This window comes from Anas platyrhynchos, chromosome 9 (genome assembly GCF_047663525.1).
Source record: "Anas platyrhynchos isolate ZD024472 breed Pekin duck chromosome 9, IASCAAS_PekinDuck_T2T, whole genome shotgun sequence".
NCBI lineage: Eukaryota > Metazoa > Chordata > Aves > Anseriformes > Anatidae > Anas > Anas platyrhynchos.
In genome coordinates this window covers 23,981,614-23,998,788 of record NC_092595.1, presented here as the reverse complement: position 1 = coordinate 23,998,788, position 17,175 = coordinate 23,981,614, and the positions used below count along the sequence as shown (strand labels likewise).

The 17,175-nt window shown below is 41.0% G+C and overlaps 1 protein-coding gene across 17 annotated transcripts in view; it reads left to right on the top strand.

Annotated features, from left to right (window-relative positions):
- Positions 1 to 17,175, top strand: part of TFDP2 (transcription factor Dp-2) — a 49,930-nt gene that overhangs the window by 9,765 nt on the left and 22,990 nt on the right. For 8 of the 17 annotated variants that reach the window (XM_027463930.3, XM_027463933.3, XM_072042402.1 and 5 more), the window contains 3 exons: positions 5,289 to 5,355; positions 12,473 to 12,576; positions 16,559 to 16,680. In XM_027463930.3, coding sequence (XP_027319731.2) covers positions 5,289 to 5,355; positions 12,473 to 12,576; positions 16,559 to 16,680 — 293 coding nt within the window. Of the gene's footprint in view, positions 1 to 3,920; positions 3,978 to 5,288; positions 5,356 to 10,108; positions 10,198 to 12,472; positions 12,577 to 16,558; positions 16,681 to 17,175 lie in introns of those variants that run through there. The other 9 variants (XM_027463936.3, XM_072042407.1, XM_072042408.1 and 6 more) reach the window with 3 other exon arrangements.

The following is a 17,175-nucleotide window of genomic DNA, read 5'->3' as shown; positions in this document are numbered from 1 at the left end:
ATCAAGGCAATGTTTTATGCTGTTGTTTCCACTAACATCGCTCCAAACTTACCAGAGAGCATCTCATTTTGTTGAAGCACCAGAGTAAAATCCTTCTACTGAATCTGAGTCTCAAAACTAGAAAGAGCAGAAATAAAGGCACATTTCTGTGCTCGTGGCTGTACACTCCTGGTTTCCGGGACCTTCCTGCATGTTCATCTGCCACGTTAACCAGGTTGTAGAGTAGTGTCCTGAGGCTCTGTCTTCGACTTCCCTACCCCCGGTTCTGAGGAAGCTAATAAAATGGGTAACAGCCTGACCTTAGTTTTCTGCCTGAGTAGCTGTGCTTCTTGAGATACACAATCTGTATACAGAACAGTTTTGATTAAGCTTGGTGGTCAATGACTGGGAGTGCTTTGAGTCCTCAGCAATTTACCTGTTGGATGCCTTTGGAGAAGCGTTCTCTGACTTAATTAAATCTGAACGGGTTTAGGAAGCAACATGACTAAAGATATAGGTACCCCAGAATAAAAGTGTAGATGGCCCTAGGATGGCTCTCCGTTCAGTCCTTCAGAAACTGCTTGAGTTTTTGTGCACATTTAGTTAGGTTGATGTCCCGGGCATAGCTTGGTTAAATGAACTCTCAAGTCTTGGAAGGTTTCTTATCTGTTGGCTTATTAATAGTTTTATTTGGTGTGTAGTTCCAGGGAAAGCTTTCAGATGTCTTATGTTAAACTGTTTGATTCAAGCTGGCAAAGTTAGCAAATGAATTGAGGTATATATGCAGAACCCTATGACTTACTTCATGGGCTATATTCATCTGTAGTGCAAATAGATAATTCATCTGATGTATGTGGATCAGCTACACAAATCTAAATCATTTGTAGGTTTGACCTTTTCTTCAGTGCAGTCTGAAGATGAATACCAATACCAATATAATCCGTAGTGTTCAGCAGTACAGTTAGATGACTTGAAGGGGTCTCGGGAGCGCTCTGCTCCAGCACCATGATTAATGCTCCAGGGCGCTTGCGTTCAGAGCCCAGCTTGGGGCTTTGTCCAGGGCTGCTCAGGGCTTCGGGTTTGAAAGCCTCTGAGGATGGACATTTGACATCCAGCCTGGGCAACGTGCTCTTGTGCTGAATATAGATGGATATTTTTGTTGTTAGTTCCTTTAAGTCAAGGCTATGGTTGCTTTATAGAGAAAGCATGCCATGAAATTTTCGACGTTAAACTATGAAAACAGTTATTTAGCTATTTTACTATGTATGGGTTTATTTAATTTAAAAAAGCAGTTGCTGTGGTGCAGATGGAAGTAGAACTTAGTTTTCGTGTTTTTTAGATATACCCATTCAAAGGATTTGCAAAACAATAGTGTGATAAGGGTGATTATATGCTTTCTGTTCTTATTGGTAGCATTTTTACAGGATTTCATAATCAGAGTTACTCAGAACTACACACTCAGGCCAAGAGTGTTAGCCCAAGAGTGTTCTATTGCTGCTAGAAGGCCCAGGAACACTTCTGAATGTGTAAAGCTGCAGGGTTTAGCAATATATCTCTGGATTTCTGCAGCCTGAAACACGTTTTGAATGTAAGGTTGGTATCTGTCTGTTACGCTGTCTGTAATGTTTTACCAATCTCCAGAGGTTAAGGTGAAACATACTTTTTGGACAGAGCTTCTCTGCAGATGTATCTCCATCTTTTTTTCTTTCTGTTGAAGCATCAAGGACAGAGAACTCAAAAGTAGTGGAATTTGGACGTTCATTCATAACATTCCTCATTGCTGTTTTTCCTTGCTACACTTTTTATTGTGTCTTGGGAGAATTATCACTGAGCAGTGGGCTCATGAAATGCAGAACGCTCCTAGTATGCTTGTGGAATTTATGGATAATTTTATATCTAATATCTATAATTTACAGATAATTTGATATTTAATATATCTAATCTCTAACATATCTAATGGATAATTTGACCTTTTCTGGAAAAGAATCCCAACCAAAACACCTGCAAATAGCAAAATGTTGAGTAAAAGTTATGAATTCTCAGAGATGAGATGTTTACATGGTTACAGTATGCATTGTACCCATATGCTATTTAAGTTGCCTTGTTGCAGTTGGTTATTTTATTCTTTTCTTATGTTGTAATGTGCCTTTTTCCTATCCGTTTAGTACTTAGGGTAAGAAGGCACCAAAACAGTATTGAGAAATGGGGGAAAAAAACAGCAAATACTCATGTTAAACTTGTTTTCAGGGCAAAATAAATAACGTGCCTCATACAGATTATTTGAATAAGAACTGTTAATTTTGATTGTCTAATCTGATTGTCTAATATAAATGTGCTTGTGAAGTTGTTTGTCACTGCTTCTCAGAGGGTGGTTGTCCTGTCAGTGATGAGGTCAGTTAACATGGCCATAAGAGTTGTCCCTTCACATGTTGGTGTGAAAGAAAATTAGAATAATTTAGCTGCTGAAGTTGGTTAAGAGGGTCTTGAACAAGCCTGAACACCTGCTTTAGAAAGGGAATTCCTTAAAAACGAAGTAGAGAGCACTAGCTGTTCTGAAGTAATATTCCATGCAAACATGTTGAGGGAGCCTTTCTTAGGCCCTGAGGTGTCTCAGTATGTGCTACTACAACAGTCTGTCTACAAATCAGTCTGTCAGGGCTTACAGGTGTAAGAAAGCAACAACGAACAACTTCTGCATGCCATTATCTAGAGTAATTCTAGGTCAGAGAGAATGAAAATGTTTCAGGTTGATGGGAGAATGAATTTCTTGTATGGAAAGGGAAGGGTTGCAGGGAGAGGCTGGATAACCGAGCAGTATGTCAACCCGTGGAGAAGGATGGTAAGTTAGAAGGGCAACTCAGGAAAGTTTGCCCCATCCAAGATTTTGCTCTGTCCTTTGTTGGTTGTTTTTTGTTTGTTTGTTTTTCCTGTCCCCTTGCTCTGTTTGGAAGCTTCTTGGTCACCTACTAGGTAAGGGGAAAAAGACAAAAGACTTGCTGAGAACATTTAATGGGATGCAAAGGCCCCCACCAAGTGTATGTTTCATCTTGTGGGTTGAGTTCATCTTGCTGCAGATAGACAAAAACAAGAATCGTGCCCCTGCCATACACAGTAGCCCAGACGCTCTGGGGCAGTGTTACAAAGCACAAGTGTCACGTGAACCATACAAAATGTAATAAATGATGCATACCTAGGTAAGCTAAGCCTGTAGCCTTAATTCTTTAAATAGGGTCTGAGTAAGAATGGGATACTTGTAGCACAGCTAGCTACTTTTTTTTATTATTTTTTCTGGTTCCTTAAAATCCATTTTGGATTACATCTGCAATTTTCAAGCAGTTTATGCAAAATCTCTTCATTTTGCCAGGACATAGGTATGTAGATGATTAAACTAAAAGATCCCCAAAATCTATGGGTGTTACAGAAGTGCAGATAACGACATGACCTGCACTGGCATTAGTGACATCAAAAGGAAATACTGCCAAGGTCTTGTTCTGTTGCAGCATCGTAATACTGCATCAAACTTGGCTCTTCTTGAGGGTTTAGGTATGGTAATCCTTCTGTAAGAAACACTCATTTTACCTCTCTCTTATCATTTAAGCTCTCATGCAATTCATGGCCCTCCAGTGCTGTTCGTTGTGGAGTTTCCCAAACTTTCCGAGCCTGTTTTGGATCCCAGGCAGGACACATTGGCAGCGTGACCCCCCTTCCACACGAGGTGGCAGAGCAGCCCCGGGCAGCTGCTCCCCTCCCTCCCCTCCCTGCTCGCTGCCTGCCGCTGCCACCTAGTGGGGGGAAAGGGAAAGCTGAGGAAAATCAGAAGGGCTCGCTCTGTTGTAGGAGCAACTTTGGTGACAGCGTAGTCTGCAGCGACTAAAGCCATTGGTTGCCCGCCTGTGCACGGGTAGTTGGGTGCCACAGGAAAGAGCAGGTCCACCACAAAAAGCTGATAGAAGCTGATGGTCTGTATTGAGTGTCTGCAGGGCCTTTTGTGTACAGAGGTATGTAGCTTAGCTCATTTAGGCAGTATTTTATGGTCAGGGTAGTGCAGCAACAGTTAAGGTTCATATGGTGTTCCTGGTGGTGGAAAAATTTTAATAATGCTTCAAAAGTCTGGCACAGTGCTGGGGGCAGATTTTCCCCTTCAAAGCTTACTTGCCTGGTACAAGCTCTCTGGCTGAATGGAGTGACTGTGTGCTTCTATAGGTACTTTTTGTGCTTCTGCAGTTTAAGTCAGTGATACATTACTGCTGCTTAATTTGTCTTCAATCAAATGATTCTCTAATTTGATATGATTAAAATTCTGCTAGCAAACCTAGTGTATGGTATATTTTCACTACATACATCTCTTAAAAAAAAAAGGCAAATATTTGATCCTTGATTGCATAATTGTTTTTTCTTAACTTGCATACCTGAACACTTTGTTCCAGTTATTTAGAGAAGCACTCAAATTTTGTAACAATTCTTAAAGGTTTAATACTACTTTGTGTCGTTGCCTGCTGGAGGACTTGTGCTCTGATTCTGAGCAGGTTCCAGAGGAGCTCAGTCACTCGGTGTTTACCGCAGCTTCCATCCTGGAAGCAAAACAAAATGCTTTGTTGAGCAGAGCTTACTAAGGTGCTACAGGGTAGTGCTCTGAAACTGCAGAATGCTGTGTCGTTCCTTGCTGTTGCTGGGCCCATCCCTTCCTAACTGGGCTCTGAGGGACTTTCCATCTCCTCCCTATCTAGGAATGGTGATCTTGTGTTTTTCTGTGCAAACGCCGCCTTTCTGTGCTCTGTGTACATGCCAAAATCAGAGCTGTGCCGTTGCATACATGATTCATGTTCTCCACGTCTCTAGTAATTTACCCCGACTGTAAATCAGGTTCTCTCTGAAGGCCTGGGAATGTATTTTAAAGACATCAGTAGGCATGGCTCTCAGCCCGGTGCACTATGGTGTCTGGTACTGGGAATGCAGGACAGCAGGCCGATTCCTCTGATGGTGTTGGTCGCAGCTGCTCCGGGACACTGACCTAGCCCATAATATTCAAAATGTCCTCCTTGAGTCACTCATAGTACAGTATGAGAATAGTGAGGGTTTTTTTTTTTTTGGTTAAGAACTTAATTCAAATTAAAGTTTGTCTTCGTATATACACAGTAAATGTCATGGCACCTTGCTTCAAACCTCTTGCTCTGCTTAGGCTGCACCAGCCCTAGGTTTATGATGTTTCAGAAATGCAGAACCTGTTACTTTCATTGTACTGTTAGTTGCATACTGCAAAACATAGAAAGGTCTGTCATATTTTAAGACTTCAAAAATGTTTTGTTCAGGTTGGTGTGACTTCCACAAATGGAGACTTGAAAGGATTTATAGATCAGAACCAGAGTCCAACAAAAGGTAAGAGAATTCTACTTGTATACATAGTAGAGAAGCATACGTTATTTCTCTCTTCTGTTACCTAATTGAGAATCATTGCTCATTTCACAGCATATGACTAGTTCAGTTCGGGGAGGCTCAGAATTTAAATGTTCGCAATGTCCTGCATGCATCCACACTGGTAGATGCTGTGTTACTGACCTCAGGTGTTTCCGATCTTGAGGTTTTTAGAGGGGGAATAGAGCTAGTAGTAAAAGCAATTAAAGTGTAAACAAGCCTTCTGTTTCCTTTTTTTGATTGCAAGTATTGTGCTGAATTTCCTGATTCCTGCCCTAAAGTTTCCAGACTCTGTTGCAGTCATCTTCCCAAATGGGAGAGAAAGTTAAGTGTGCTTTCACAGTCTGTAATACCTTGTGGTACTTTTACAAGTGGTGGACAATTTAAGATAATAATGTTTTGTCCTATCCAATTTAATGTCAGCATTTCTAGGTGAATCACTTTTGACCAGTGTGTTGTCAGTCAGGATACCTATAGGATTCCAATAAAACACAACTGCAGTGCCTTCCTAGTACTAGTAAAGTCGAGGATGTACAATTTATGAAACATTTCATTCAGCTTTTAGAAGTAAATACTGTTTGCTGCTATGCACTGCAATAAAGAAATGCACATACTAGCTGGAAGAATGATTTTTTGGCTCTTCACAACACTTCAGATGCATCAGACTTCAGAGTCTAAAAAAATTAACGAATCTAAACAAAATTTCTAGAGCTATGATATTTCTAAACTATACAAAACATTACAGACTGGTGTTAGGAGAAGCAATTTATTGGGCACTGGCAAGACAATTACTCTTCTTGTTTCATTGTTCTGTGATTGTTGTGTCATGATACTAGAAGAAAAAGGACAATAGTAAGTGCAATATTTGCAAATAATTTCAGAGGCAAGTAACTGATTTGTCCAGAGAATTACTTGAGTAACTTTATAAAGCGTAAGACATTACTGGTTTTAGTGCTCTCTATCTTCCTGCTCCCAGTCTGCATTAGATCTTGCTCCTGGGGTGATGGATGTAATACTTAGCTCCGTTCTTTAGCATTGTCAAAATGTTGTGTGCTAATGATTACTTCATTTCATACATATATTTATTTGACCTTGAGGTATAATTACAGATCACTGGCATCTCTACTGAGATACACAGCTGTGGCTGTTCACAGAGTTAGGTGTATCTAAATGCAATCCATGTTAACAAAGGGTTTGGATGTTTTACATATGGTGACTGCGGAATTAAAGCACATAAATCCACATAGGTGATCCTGATAACAAGTCTTGCTGCCTAATTCTGAAGGAAGCTAGATTTTACTTTCTAGACATGCACAGAAGTGTCAGAGTCCTCAGGTGAGCACTACTAACCCAGAGTGTTGTTCACTTTTGTTTAATGAAAAATTCCTGTTTAATAGACAATTCACTTGCCCACATTTGTGGAAAAAGCCTTCCCGCATAGGCAACAGGCTGTTTCGGCTAGGGCATCTTCATGTGGAGCTTGATTCCTCTGCTAGGAATGAATGCTGACAGGATCCATGTGAAGACGGCTGTTGCCTGATGCCCAGGGCACTTGCCTAATGCCAGGGAATGCTTGTTGCAAGGGCAGTCCCCGGGCAAAACATGTGAGTAGTCGACACAGCACTCTGGGGATCCCCTTTCTGGAAATTGTTTTCACCCACAGTCTTTGACACAGTAGATTCTAAATTATTGCCATGGCAAGGTGGGCTGAATATGCTTCATTTCCCCACCTGGAAGCATCTGGTAGACCGGTGATTAAAATTTTTCCTGTAGGAGATCTTAATTCTTCCAGGGAAATGAAAAAATTGGCCCAGGTTCTCCTCATCCTTCAGTGAATACTCCTGCCATTGGGCTACCAAGTGAGAAAGGGGTGCCTCCTCTCGTGTCCTGAAGAAGAGGTGATGGTTGCTGTTCTTAGGCGTGAGGGTAGATCCATAGGTATGTGTGTGGGGTATAGGTGCTGTTCTGGTGTTTTACCATGGGCTGTGCCCGTTGGGAGAAGTTCCTGCTGTGCTCAGTGCTAACGGGCTGACGTGCTGCTGGGTGCAGGCGGACCTGCAATGCCCAGCCAAGCTGGCAGCAGAGCAGCAGGGGTACTGCTCAGCTGGGCCAAATCCTGTGTGTGGCAAACTGCTTGTGGAGCTGGGCCTTCCTGGTAAAACCACTACGGGTGCTAGTTCAAGCTAGTTCTTAAACAGGCTGGGTGAGCTGGACAGGGACAGCTCAGTGATGGGTTTGGGTGATTATTTTGAGCTGTGGGAGAATTAAATCGGGCTTACTGTAGAGTTAATGTTGCAGAGCTGTGTGTTAACCCAGGAGAATTTAAAGTATGATCTGTCTGGGAGACTGAAAGAGACAGAATGCATCCCAGCTCCCCCAAAACAAGGGACTGGCGTGTTAAAACATGCAAAAAAAGTAGTAGGTGATTTTTGGAAACATCCTCAAAAGTTTGATATCATCATGTCTTAAGTATCTTAAATGAGTCATTCCCAATCAGTAAGTTAAACGCTTTAGTTTTATAATCCCCATTATATATATTATAAAAACACAGTTGTTTTAATTATGTATTTACCATTTTCTACCTTTTCTTACAATTTAATCTTTTGCTAGTTTTTGTAGACATTTCCTCTGGTAACTGTGCCAGTTAAAGTTGGCCCTGGGCACCTCACAGCTGCTTTTAAATGTTGTCCTTTGGCTTGTGCCAGCAGGTGGCTGAGCACTTTGCTGGACTGGGGAACAGGTTCCACAGAAAAATGCCCGTTTTCCCCCTTGCAAAAGGAAACGAAGGCAAGTTCACTGCATAGCCATACCTGTGGCTGTGCTGGCCTGGGACAGGGATGGGTGCTGGTGTTTGGGGCTGCTTCATGAACCTGAGTTCATCGGTGGTGCTGCTGCAGGTCTGAGCAGGGCCTTGGGGGGCCTGCAGAGCCCTGGCTGTTCATTGTGTGCTTGAAGAGATCTACAAAAATGTCCAAGACAACAGAATTGCTTATCAACGGGCCCACACTTGGTATTTTGAGATTGATACAACTGCTAACTCATATAAATTCGTCCCAAACTGAGTAAAAGATTGAAAATGTGCTGGCCGTTGTAAGCCTGAAGTACACTGAAATACTGCCTGCTCTATTCTTTTTCCAGTTTCTTACATCTCTCTTTGATTTCATGTACTTCTAGATATGTTCCTACTGACTATGGAACTGTCAAAGTTATGTTTATAGCTTAGTAAGTTTGTGCAATAAAAAAATGAAGAAGTGTACTTAAAGAACATACATAAGTAACTGCTGAGGTTTTATCTATGCTTTTATATTATTGTCCTGGTCCTGGAGATCCATTTGGTTTTAGTTTAATAGGAGAGCCTGAGGAAATAATGTATACATTATTGCAAAATACCCTAATGGGCTTCAGATATTTCGTAACTGCGAACTGGTTTCTTTGCTAGTGGTATCAGACCACGGGCAATATTGCTGAACACAACTGTTCATTGATATGCTTTATAATATCAGAACATTTCCAGGTAGTAAGTAAAGCATGGCTATTTGTTTCTGGGCTTTGCATGTGAAATCCAAATTACCTACACTTCCCTGGTGTTTTGTCTAAAAATTCAAAGCCTTTTTTTGTGGACGTGCGCACTGTGTGACCCCAGCTGGCTGATCTGCGTTTCCCATTGCCTATGGTTTCCTTCAAACTGGCGGTGACAGATCCTACAGATTCCAGGTTTACGTTGTTTCTGATCATCTTTGCAAAGAAGCTCCAGACCTAACATTTACTTATACGGGAAAATCACTAAAGCCTCTTTAGCTCCATATTCTTCTAGGCGTCCGTGTTGTTTCTGGAAGTCAAGCTATTTAGGATGCAGTGTGAAATTTAAAAGAAGCTTTGTGGGATGATTAGAGGTGTGTGCATGCGAGTGTGCGTGTCCATGCACACGAATGGCTTTGTACTGTGACTGCTTGAATTCAGTTGAATTGAAATCTTTTTTGTGTGTGCAAGTGAAAATATTTTGGAAGTGCCAGGAAGAATTGTAGTTACGTACTTACAATAGCTACCCAGTTTTTTCTCCATGCACTAGTGGTGAATGGGTGATGGAAGAACAGCACGTAGGAGCAAAGTGCTTTTCTTCTTAGAGAAACTACATGCGTCCACTGACAGATTTAATTTGGAATTTGGTGAGCATGCTCAGTCTGTTGTGGTGTTCATTACATTGTAGTTAAAGCCTCTCTACGAGAGCTGTAAGTGGGTTTCTTTCCCACGTGCTTGGCTTCCCATAGGTACAGTGGGAATGATGGCATGGCCTCCTTTGTGCTTTGAAAGTACTTCTGAGAAACATCATGGCAGAGCTAAGTATTATTATACAAATCATCCTGGTTTGATCCATCTGTGCTGACCACTTCCATCCATGCAGCGAGATGACGTGACAAGGAAGTGTCTGGGTCTCGTGTTCAGCTGTCGCTGTACACACCGCTGTTTTTTAGGGCATCGTGAATCAGTGTTATCTTTTCTTGTCCCCATGCAATGGGCATTATTAAGACTTGGCATTTATTTGGAAATTGATCATGTTTAAAACTTCTACAACTGTTGTGTGATAAAGTATGTACATGTATAGTTAGTTGTGTGTTATTTCTACTTTAAGTTGAGATCTCGAGTATTTTTTTAAACGATCTGCAAACAGCACGACTAATACTGCTTTTTTCTTTCTCTACACTGTTTCATAAATAAGACTTGAAGAGATCATTCCTGTTGATGCATCCTAGCTTGTAATCGTTGCCTTCAAACCTTAAGAAATTACCCACTCCTCAGCAAAAAGAGGTGAAGTAACCTCAAAAACGTGGTGTAAAATACAGCTAGTTGTGTTAGCAAGCCGTGTGAGCTCTCCGAGTTGCCATTCCTGGTTCCTGGGGGTGTCCTCCTGGCGGCGGGGTGGGCCCTGGCCAGCCCCACATCTCTCCTGGCAGCTGTGCCCCACAGCCCTGGGCTGCTGCGATGGGACCTCAGCTCCTCCTCGTCTGCAGAGGCAGGGGTGACGCTGCTGATAGGGACTGCCAAATGTGTTCCTTTAGATTGGGGTGCCGATGTGAGGCTTGGAAATGCAGCAACTAACCAAACCACCTGGTGGCTTTGCTGTGGAAAGATGAAAATGTGTTCCCACTTTTAGATAGCGTTTTTGAATATTTGACCTATATTTGACTGGGTTTTAGTGAGAGTTTGCAGCACAGCTTAACAAATCCTGAGCAAAAATAAAAAGTGACAAGTCAGCTCAGAGGAGTGCTTTGAGCTCAAAATGAACACAGTGTATGTAAATCATGACTTACTCCGTGCTTTGTCACTTCCTCACAAATTTACTGCAGGGTTTGGGTTTGCAAGCATGTGATCTTTTATGTTTTTTTACTAGGTGAGCTAGGTGACTGAATAAATTATTTAGTACTTCAGTCAAGCTTCTTCAGGTGTTCTCAGGCACAGATCTGCCTTTTGGAAAATTAACGTTTAGTAGTAGCATTACTCCTGATGCCAAAGAAATTTGCACAGAATATTAGAACAGCCTTGTCTCAAATCATAACATCTCTCTATCTCTGTTCATTTTTATTTTTTTTTATAAAGGTGAGACTTTGCAAATGGCTACATCCTTTCTACTTCTGTGTTGTAGATACAGAACATTGTTATCTACGTATGTTTTTCTCCAGTGTGTTGCTTCTGCTTTGTATTACAGAGCAGTTATGTTGTTGAATTTATGATTTTTTTAGTTATTGCAGAACATAGCCATAAAAAATCTATATATCAAAGACGATGGTTCAGGACCAAGTGATAAGACAGTGGGCAGCGGAGGTAAACAAGCTGTGAGAGAAGCCCCGGGAACAGAGCTGCTTCACAGAGATGCAGAGATGTTTCCTCAGCTAGGCAGAACATTTGCCAGCCCCTGTGGGTGGAGGGCAGGGTGGGTGCTGAGGGCTGCTCCCTGTGCTGCTCTGAAGGAGCCTCAGGTGCTGCAGAGCCAGTACGAGGGAGCATCCATAGCTCCTCAGGAGCCAGGCCGTGGCCTTACAGCTCAACCCCAGCCAGCCCCAAGCTGGTGCTGTGGGTGAGGAGGCAGTGGCAGCTCTTCCCTCCGCTTGGCTCACCTCCTGCCCCACCACGGTCACTGCGGATGGGAACGCGGGAGGAATTTGGTTGATTTGCAACTGCCAGGGGAGCTGCTGCTGCCACGATGCCCACAGATAAATGAGTGTTTTCACCACTTTGGTACAACAGTCTGAATATTTGTGGGCTAGTAGTGCTGCAGGAGAGTTTTGATTAAGACATTAAGTCTGAATAATCAAGATTACAAGATACAGTTTGGAAGCGAGGAGCAGCAGCATTTGTGAGGTACTCAGCGCAGAGCTGTGTGCAGGCAGGATGCGCTAGGTCCGTAAGCAGTGCAGGAGCACAGAGATGGTCAACATCTCGGGATGAAGAGACACTGGGTTGGAGGTGGGATGGTTGGCTCCATCCTGCTGTCCAGCTGCCAGCTCTGGTACTTCAGGTAGTTGCAAAGGCATCATTTGCTCCATCTGTACAGTGATACAGACAGGCTTACTTCACTGGTGTTTTACAATAGTATGGTATAGTCAGACTAGGAATGGTTAAGGCTATAAAGATAGAACCATATTTTGTACATATGCTTGTGATTGTAAATAGAATTAGTGTGTAGAACAGCTTCATGAGTTGGACTCGATGATCCTTGTGGATCCCTGCCAACTTGGGATATTCTGTGACTCTAGAAGCACACCCATGAATTTTCAACTTCAAGTGTATGGCAGGCTGCATGCTCTTTATCCTAGGCAAGAAGAAATTGCTTCTGGAAGTAAAATACTAACTTGTAGTTCAGCGATAAATGAGTGAAGTTTTTTAGTTCTGTAAGGTGTCCTTGTGACGTCTGGTGGCTGTTCTGGAAGGCTATTTTTGCAGTGTATGAGACAGGAAAAGTTAACCTGGTTCTGAAGTGTAAAAATGATGTGAGAATTCACCAAAGTGTTACTGTGTTACTTCTAAGTTACTAAGGAGGTAATTTAAAATTCTATTGCTTTTTTTGTTTTGTTTTGTTTTTTAGGTAATATTTCAATAATTACATTACCAGTTTCCAGTACGAACTCCCCAACAAAGATTTTGCCAAAAACCTTAGGACCAATTAATGTGAATGTTGGACCCCAAATGGTAAGTTTTGCAGCTGCAGTAATGCTAACTTGGCTAACCAGGTGTGTAACTGCTCATTTATGTAATATGGAAACATGAAGAAATGGAGATGTGAACCTTGCTAGGAACGTGGCTGAAGATTTAGTTTTCGGTGTAGATTTAGAGATGTACATTTGCAAATTTCTGTACAGCAACACAAACTGAACAAAAGTGAGTATCAGCACTAGATGTATTGTAATCAATGCTATGTAGTTAAAAACACACCACAGTGTAATGTGAGAAGCACTATCTAATATAACTCTAACTTAATGATACCAGAAAGAAAATGACTGTTTTCTGGCATGGTTGCTTCTATGAGCATTTATTAAATTGCAAGATTCTTCTCTTGCAACTTATTCATTAACATGCACTCCACTGGAATCTCACTTTTGGCAGCTCTTCTTCATACTTCCATGTGACAGAAGGAAAAAATATTATATAAATGTCATTTATTGCCTCTGATTTAAAAATCTGTTTGGTTATTGATGCTTAGTTCTCTACTACACTAATCTGTATGCATTACATTTTGCTTGCCATCATACTTGATATCAAATATGCTACTTCTGATGATACGTTTCTCAAAATACTGGTATATAACAGGGACTATTTCCCTAATATTAGATACACGGTTACATTTTTTTGCTTAATCAGGAACTAAACTGTCCCTTGCTAGCATAGGTTGCTGCCCTATTGACTTTATGCTGGGTGACATTACAGAAAGCCAGTTACTGTCCGTTAATTTCACCAACTTTTTGTCATGTTTCAAAGTCAGGCAAGCTCATTTGAAGGGGCTGTCATGTGCTTGTTAGCATGGTTTGCTCTTTGGTTTCAAAGCACTCTCATTAAGACATAGAGTTCTTACTGGAGATTCTCTGCTGCTCTTTTATAATAGTAAAGGAGACATTTTCATGTATTTTGGGTAGCCGAAATAGGATGATCAGAGATGTTTTTTACTTGAACACTTACTTTTGAAGGACTGGCTTGTTTATCTCTGCCTGTTACAGTAACGTGTCCTGTGAAATGTAGCACTGCAGTAACTAGAACTGTACAAAAGAAAGCATTGGTTTGCACTTAGCTTACATGGTGAAGGTGTTTTGGTAGAATTTTCTCATATTTTAAAAATTTAATCTTATGTATGCTAAGTAAAAGAATATGTATTTTATTTCATAGTATAAGGGGCGGGGAAACGCTAAAAATGTCTATTTTTCAGTAAGATGCTGCTGTATTTAGAACACATTTCCCTCTAAGACATCCAGGGCATGGCTGTGTTTATAAGAGAAGGTTCACAAGTTCTTAACAGCTGGAGTGTTACCATTCCTTTGGCATCTCAGCAGTGTTAGCAACATCCTACTGCCGTGAGGGTTTTTTGGTTTTCTTTACCCACGTGGGTTGCAGCCCTCTCCAGTTCCAGGTTCTTCAGACAGACAGACAGACAGACAGACAGCCGCAGGGCGGGGAGCCGGCTGTTGGCTGAAGGGTGATTTGTCTTACAGGGCAGCTATGCCAACAGTGAAGCACAGTTTGGGGGCTGGATTCTTGCAAGCAGGTGTGTGTTGTGGTGTCATTAGATTCTGGTAACACAATGCATATTGCGTGTGAGGCTTGCCTGGGTCTTGTCTGCGAGAAGTGCTAGCGTTCCAGTGTTGGTGCTGGGACCTTACACCATCCTGCAGTGTCAGCTAAGGGGGAGAACGTCCCCAGCTGGGCAGTGCAGGTGTCTGCTGCCTGCCCCTGCTCAGCAGCAGTGCTGAGGTGCGCAGCCCCTCCTGCTGCAGTAGGACCAGCTGGAGATTGAGGCAAGGCATCTCAGTTAACAGCGGCAGTGCTCTGTAGGAGTGAATTTAACAGTGCAGGTATTAGTGATGAAAATGGAAGTGCTTGACTGCAGTGAGGTAACACACCCCATAGATTTCTATTTGCCAAATTAGGATGAGCTTTTCTTTTTCCGTGTTATGCTGTGCAGTGTACTGATGTGATTACTTCAGGCACACTGCAAAAATGTTTGCTCTTAGGATGGAATAAATCTTTTGAAAATACTCAGTGTGTAGCATTTTTGGAAAGCAAACATGCAGTAACAGACTTTCAACAGTAAGATGTAGATTTTGTGCTTGTGCAACTACCAGCTCTGGGTGCCTGGCCGAGCATCATGCTGCCCACATGCCGTGGCTGCCCTGGGCCTGGCAGGAGCGCTGCTGTTGTCCTTTCCTCCAGGTGGCACCAAGGTACAGAGAGATACAGGACGAGTCTAAGATGCTCAAACGTGATTTTGCCCCTCAATTTATTACACTAGCTGTTAAAATTATAGGGAGATCAGACAAACCCCACTCTTTTTATGATACATTTTCTTTGGTATTTAAAAGACATGAGTAGAGCAATGTGAAACATAATGGTGGGTGGAATGTGATAAAACAAATTTCAGCATGCAAAATACTTAAAATCTTTTCTCTCCGACATGTGTCTGCCATATACTGGCAGAGCTGTATGCTTACTGACAATTATTTACAGTATTGCAGGAAATTAAAAAGTTATTGGATTGAACTAAGCTTTAATTGAAATAATGTATTTTAGATTCTCACATATTGACATTACTGCTGAACTTAATCAAGCTTTTAAAAATTAATCATTCTATCACAAAACGTTTCTGATTTTAAGCCAATGTAGCAGTAAGTTGATAAAAGTTTGTATTTTTCCTTTGCTGGCATACAGTGTGTTAAATAACGCAGTGGGGAATCCCATGTTCCTTAATGCCTAGCAGTAAATACCTTAATTGGCCCTGTGTCTCACTTTTCCTAGTATTTCTTTCTTTTTCCACTCATCTTTCTCTGTCAAGCTGTTCAATTATCTATAAAAGTTAAATAATGGAGATAAAAGAAAGGACAAATAAGATAAATTTATTTGTTCAGGAGAAAAAAAAATGCAAGAAATATAGTCACAATTTGGAGTTAGGAGGGATGTAAAGCAATGCTCAACTAGGTAAGGAAGTTGGAAACTCTTCAGATAACGTTTCCCTAATTGTTTAAAAAATACTGATGAATACCAAACAAACTATCTGCCCTACACCCATATGGCTGTTGGGTAAGTGATATAGTAAAGGAAAGTATGAAGTTTAATATATTTGGTACTCAAAATGCTACTAAAAGTATAATAAAATAAATTTCAAAAAAATGGGTATATGAGTAAAAAGCGTTCTCCAGGAGGCTTTGGTATAAATCATAGCGTATTGGAATAAAAAGAATTTAATGTGTTTATTTAAAAGATTAACTATTAATACTGTTTCATTTTTAAATACTATCTGAATTCCTTTGGTGACCTATGTTAAAGAATGAAGTTGGATGTCATTTAAAAGATGAGATCAAGTGATTTAGTGTTAATGACCACTGTGCACAGAATTACAACAGGTTTGTCTAAATGTGCTGTATTTTCTGTGTACAGCATACACCTCAGATGTAATTTCATAGGTACGGTGTTGTATTTGCTTCCTAGAAGGCCTTGAGATATGTGACCACTGCATACTGCAGGGAATAGTTGGCCTGGAGCTCAGACCTTGGTACCAAATACTGACAATTCCAGTCCACTGGGAATGAAGCTTCATTGATTGCAGTAATCAAGAAATGTCCTAGACATAGTCTGGGAGAAACAATTTGATGCATATAGTGACAGGCCCTCTCTCTTCTACCTAGTCATTATGGCTGTTTGTCTAGTTCTTGTCCTTAAGAGTAATACAGTAATAAGCCACAACTGGCAGAAAGCTTAACAGTACTGTAATTACTGTCATGTAGGAGTACCTTCTAATGGCACCCCTTCTGTCTATTTTTGACTACAGCTTACATCTGGTACGTGCTTTTTTTTTTTTTTTCTTAAATGCTTAATATGAATTTTGGGATATGTTAACCTCTATTCTGTTTTAAAAGCTGTGGGGTTTTTTGTTTTGTTTTGTTGTTTAATTTTATTTCTAATTTCCCAGCTCATAAGCACATCACAAAGACTGACCAATTCAGGGAGTGTTCTAATTGGGAGTCCATACAGCCCAGCTCCAACAATGGTCACGCAGACGCACATAACAGAAGCTACTGGCTGGGTGCCAGGGTAAGAGTTTTGGTTTATTTAAAGATGTTTGTGGATCTGCTCTGATTTTTCTTATATTTATACTGTTCTAACTACATGTTAGCTCAGTTTCTGGTTCTTCCACAATTAAAAGGAATATGCTTCTTAGCACAGTAAGTGCTTGCGGTATCTGGAACATGTGAACGGTTGCACATAGAAGTCACGTTACTGTTTTAATTTTGCTTTATGGAAGTGTCTGTTCCGGTGTGACAATGGAAAGTCACAAATTTATGAGTCCCATTAAAAAAAGCCTCTATTTTTTTAATAAATTCATGCTCAGTAGCAAATCTACTTGGATATACCATTATCAGCAGGTTCCAACAGGGGGAGAATCTTTCAAGTACACTTAGAGGCATTTAAGACTAAAGCTGTAATAACAAATTTTGAATGTAGTCAGTGCTGTATTTTTATTATTATTTTATGGTATCTTTTTTTTTTTTTCATGGGCTTCCTAGATATCTCAGAGTACCATCATTA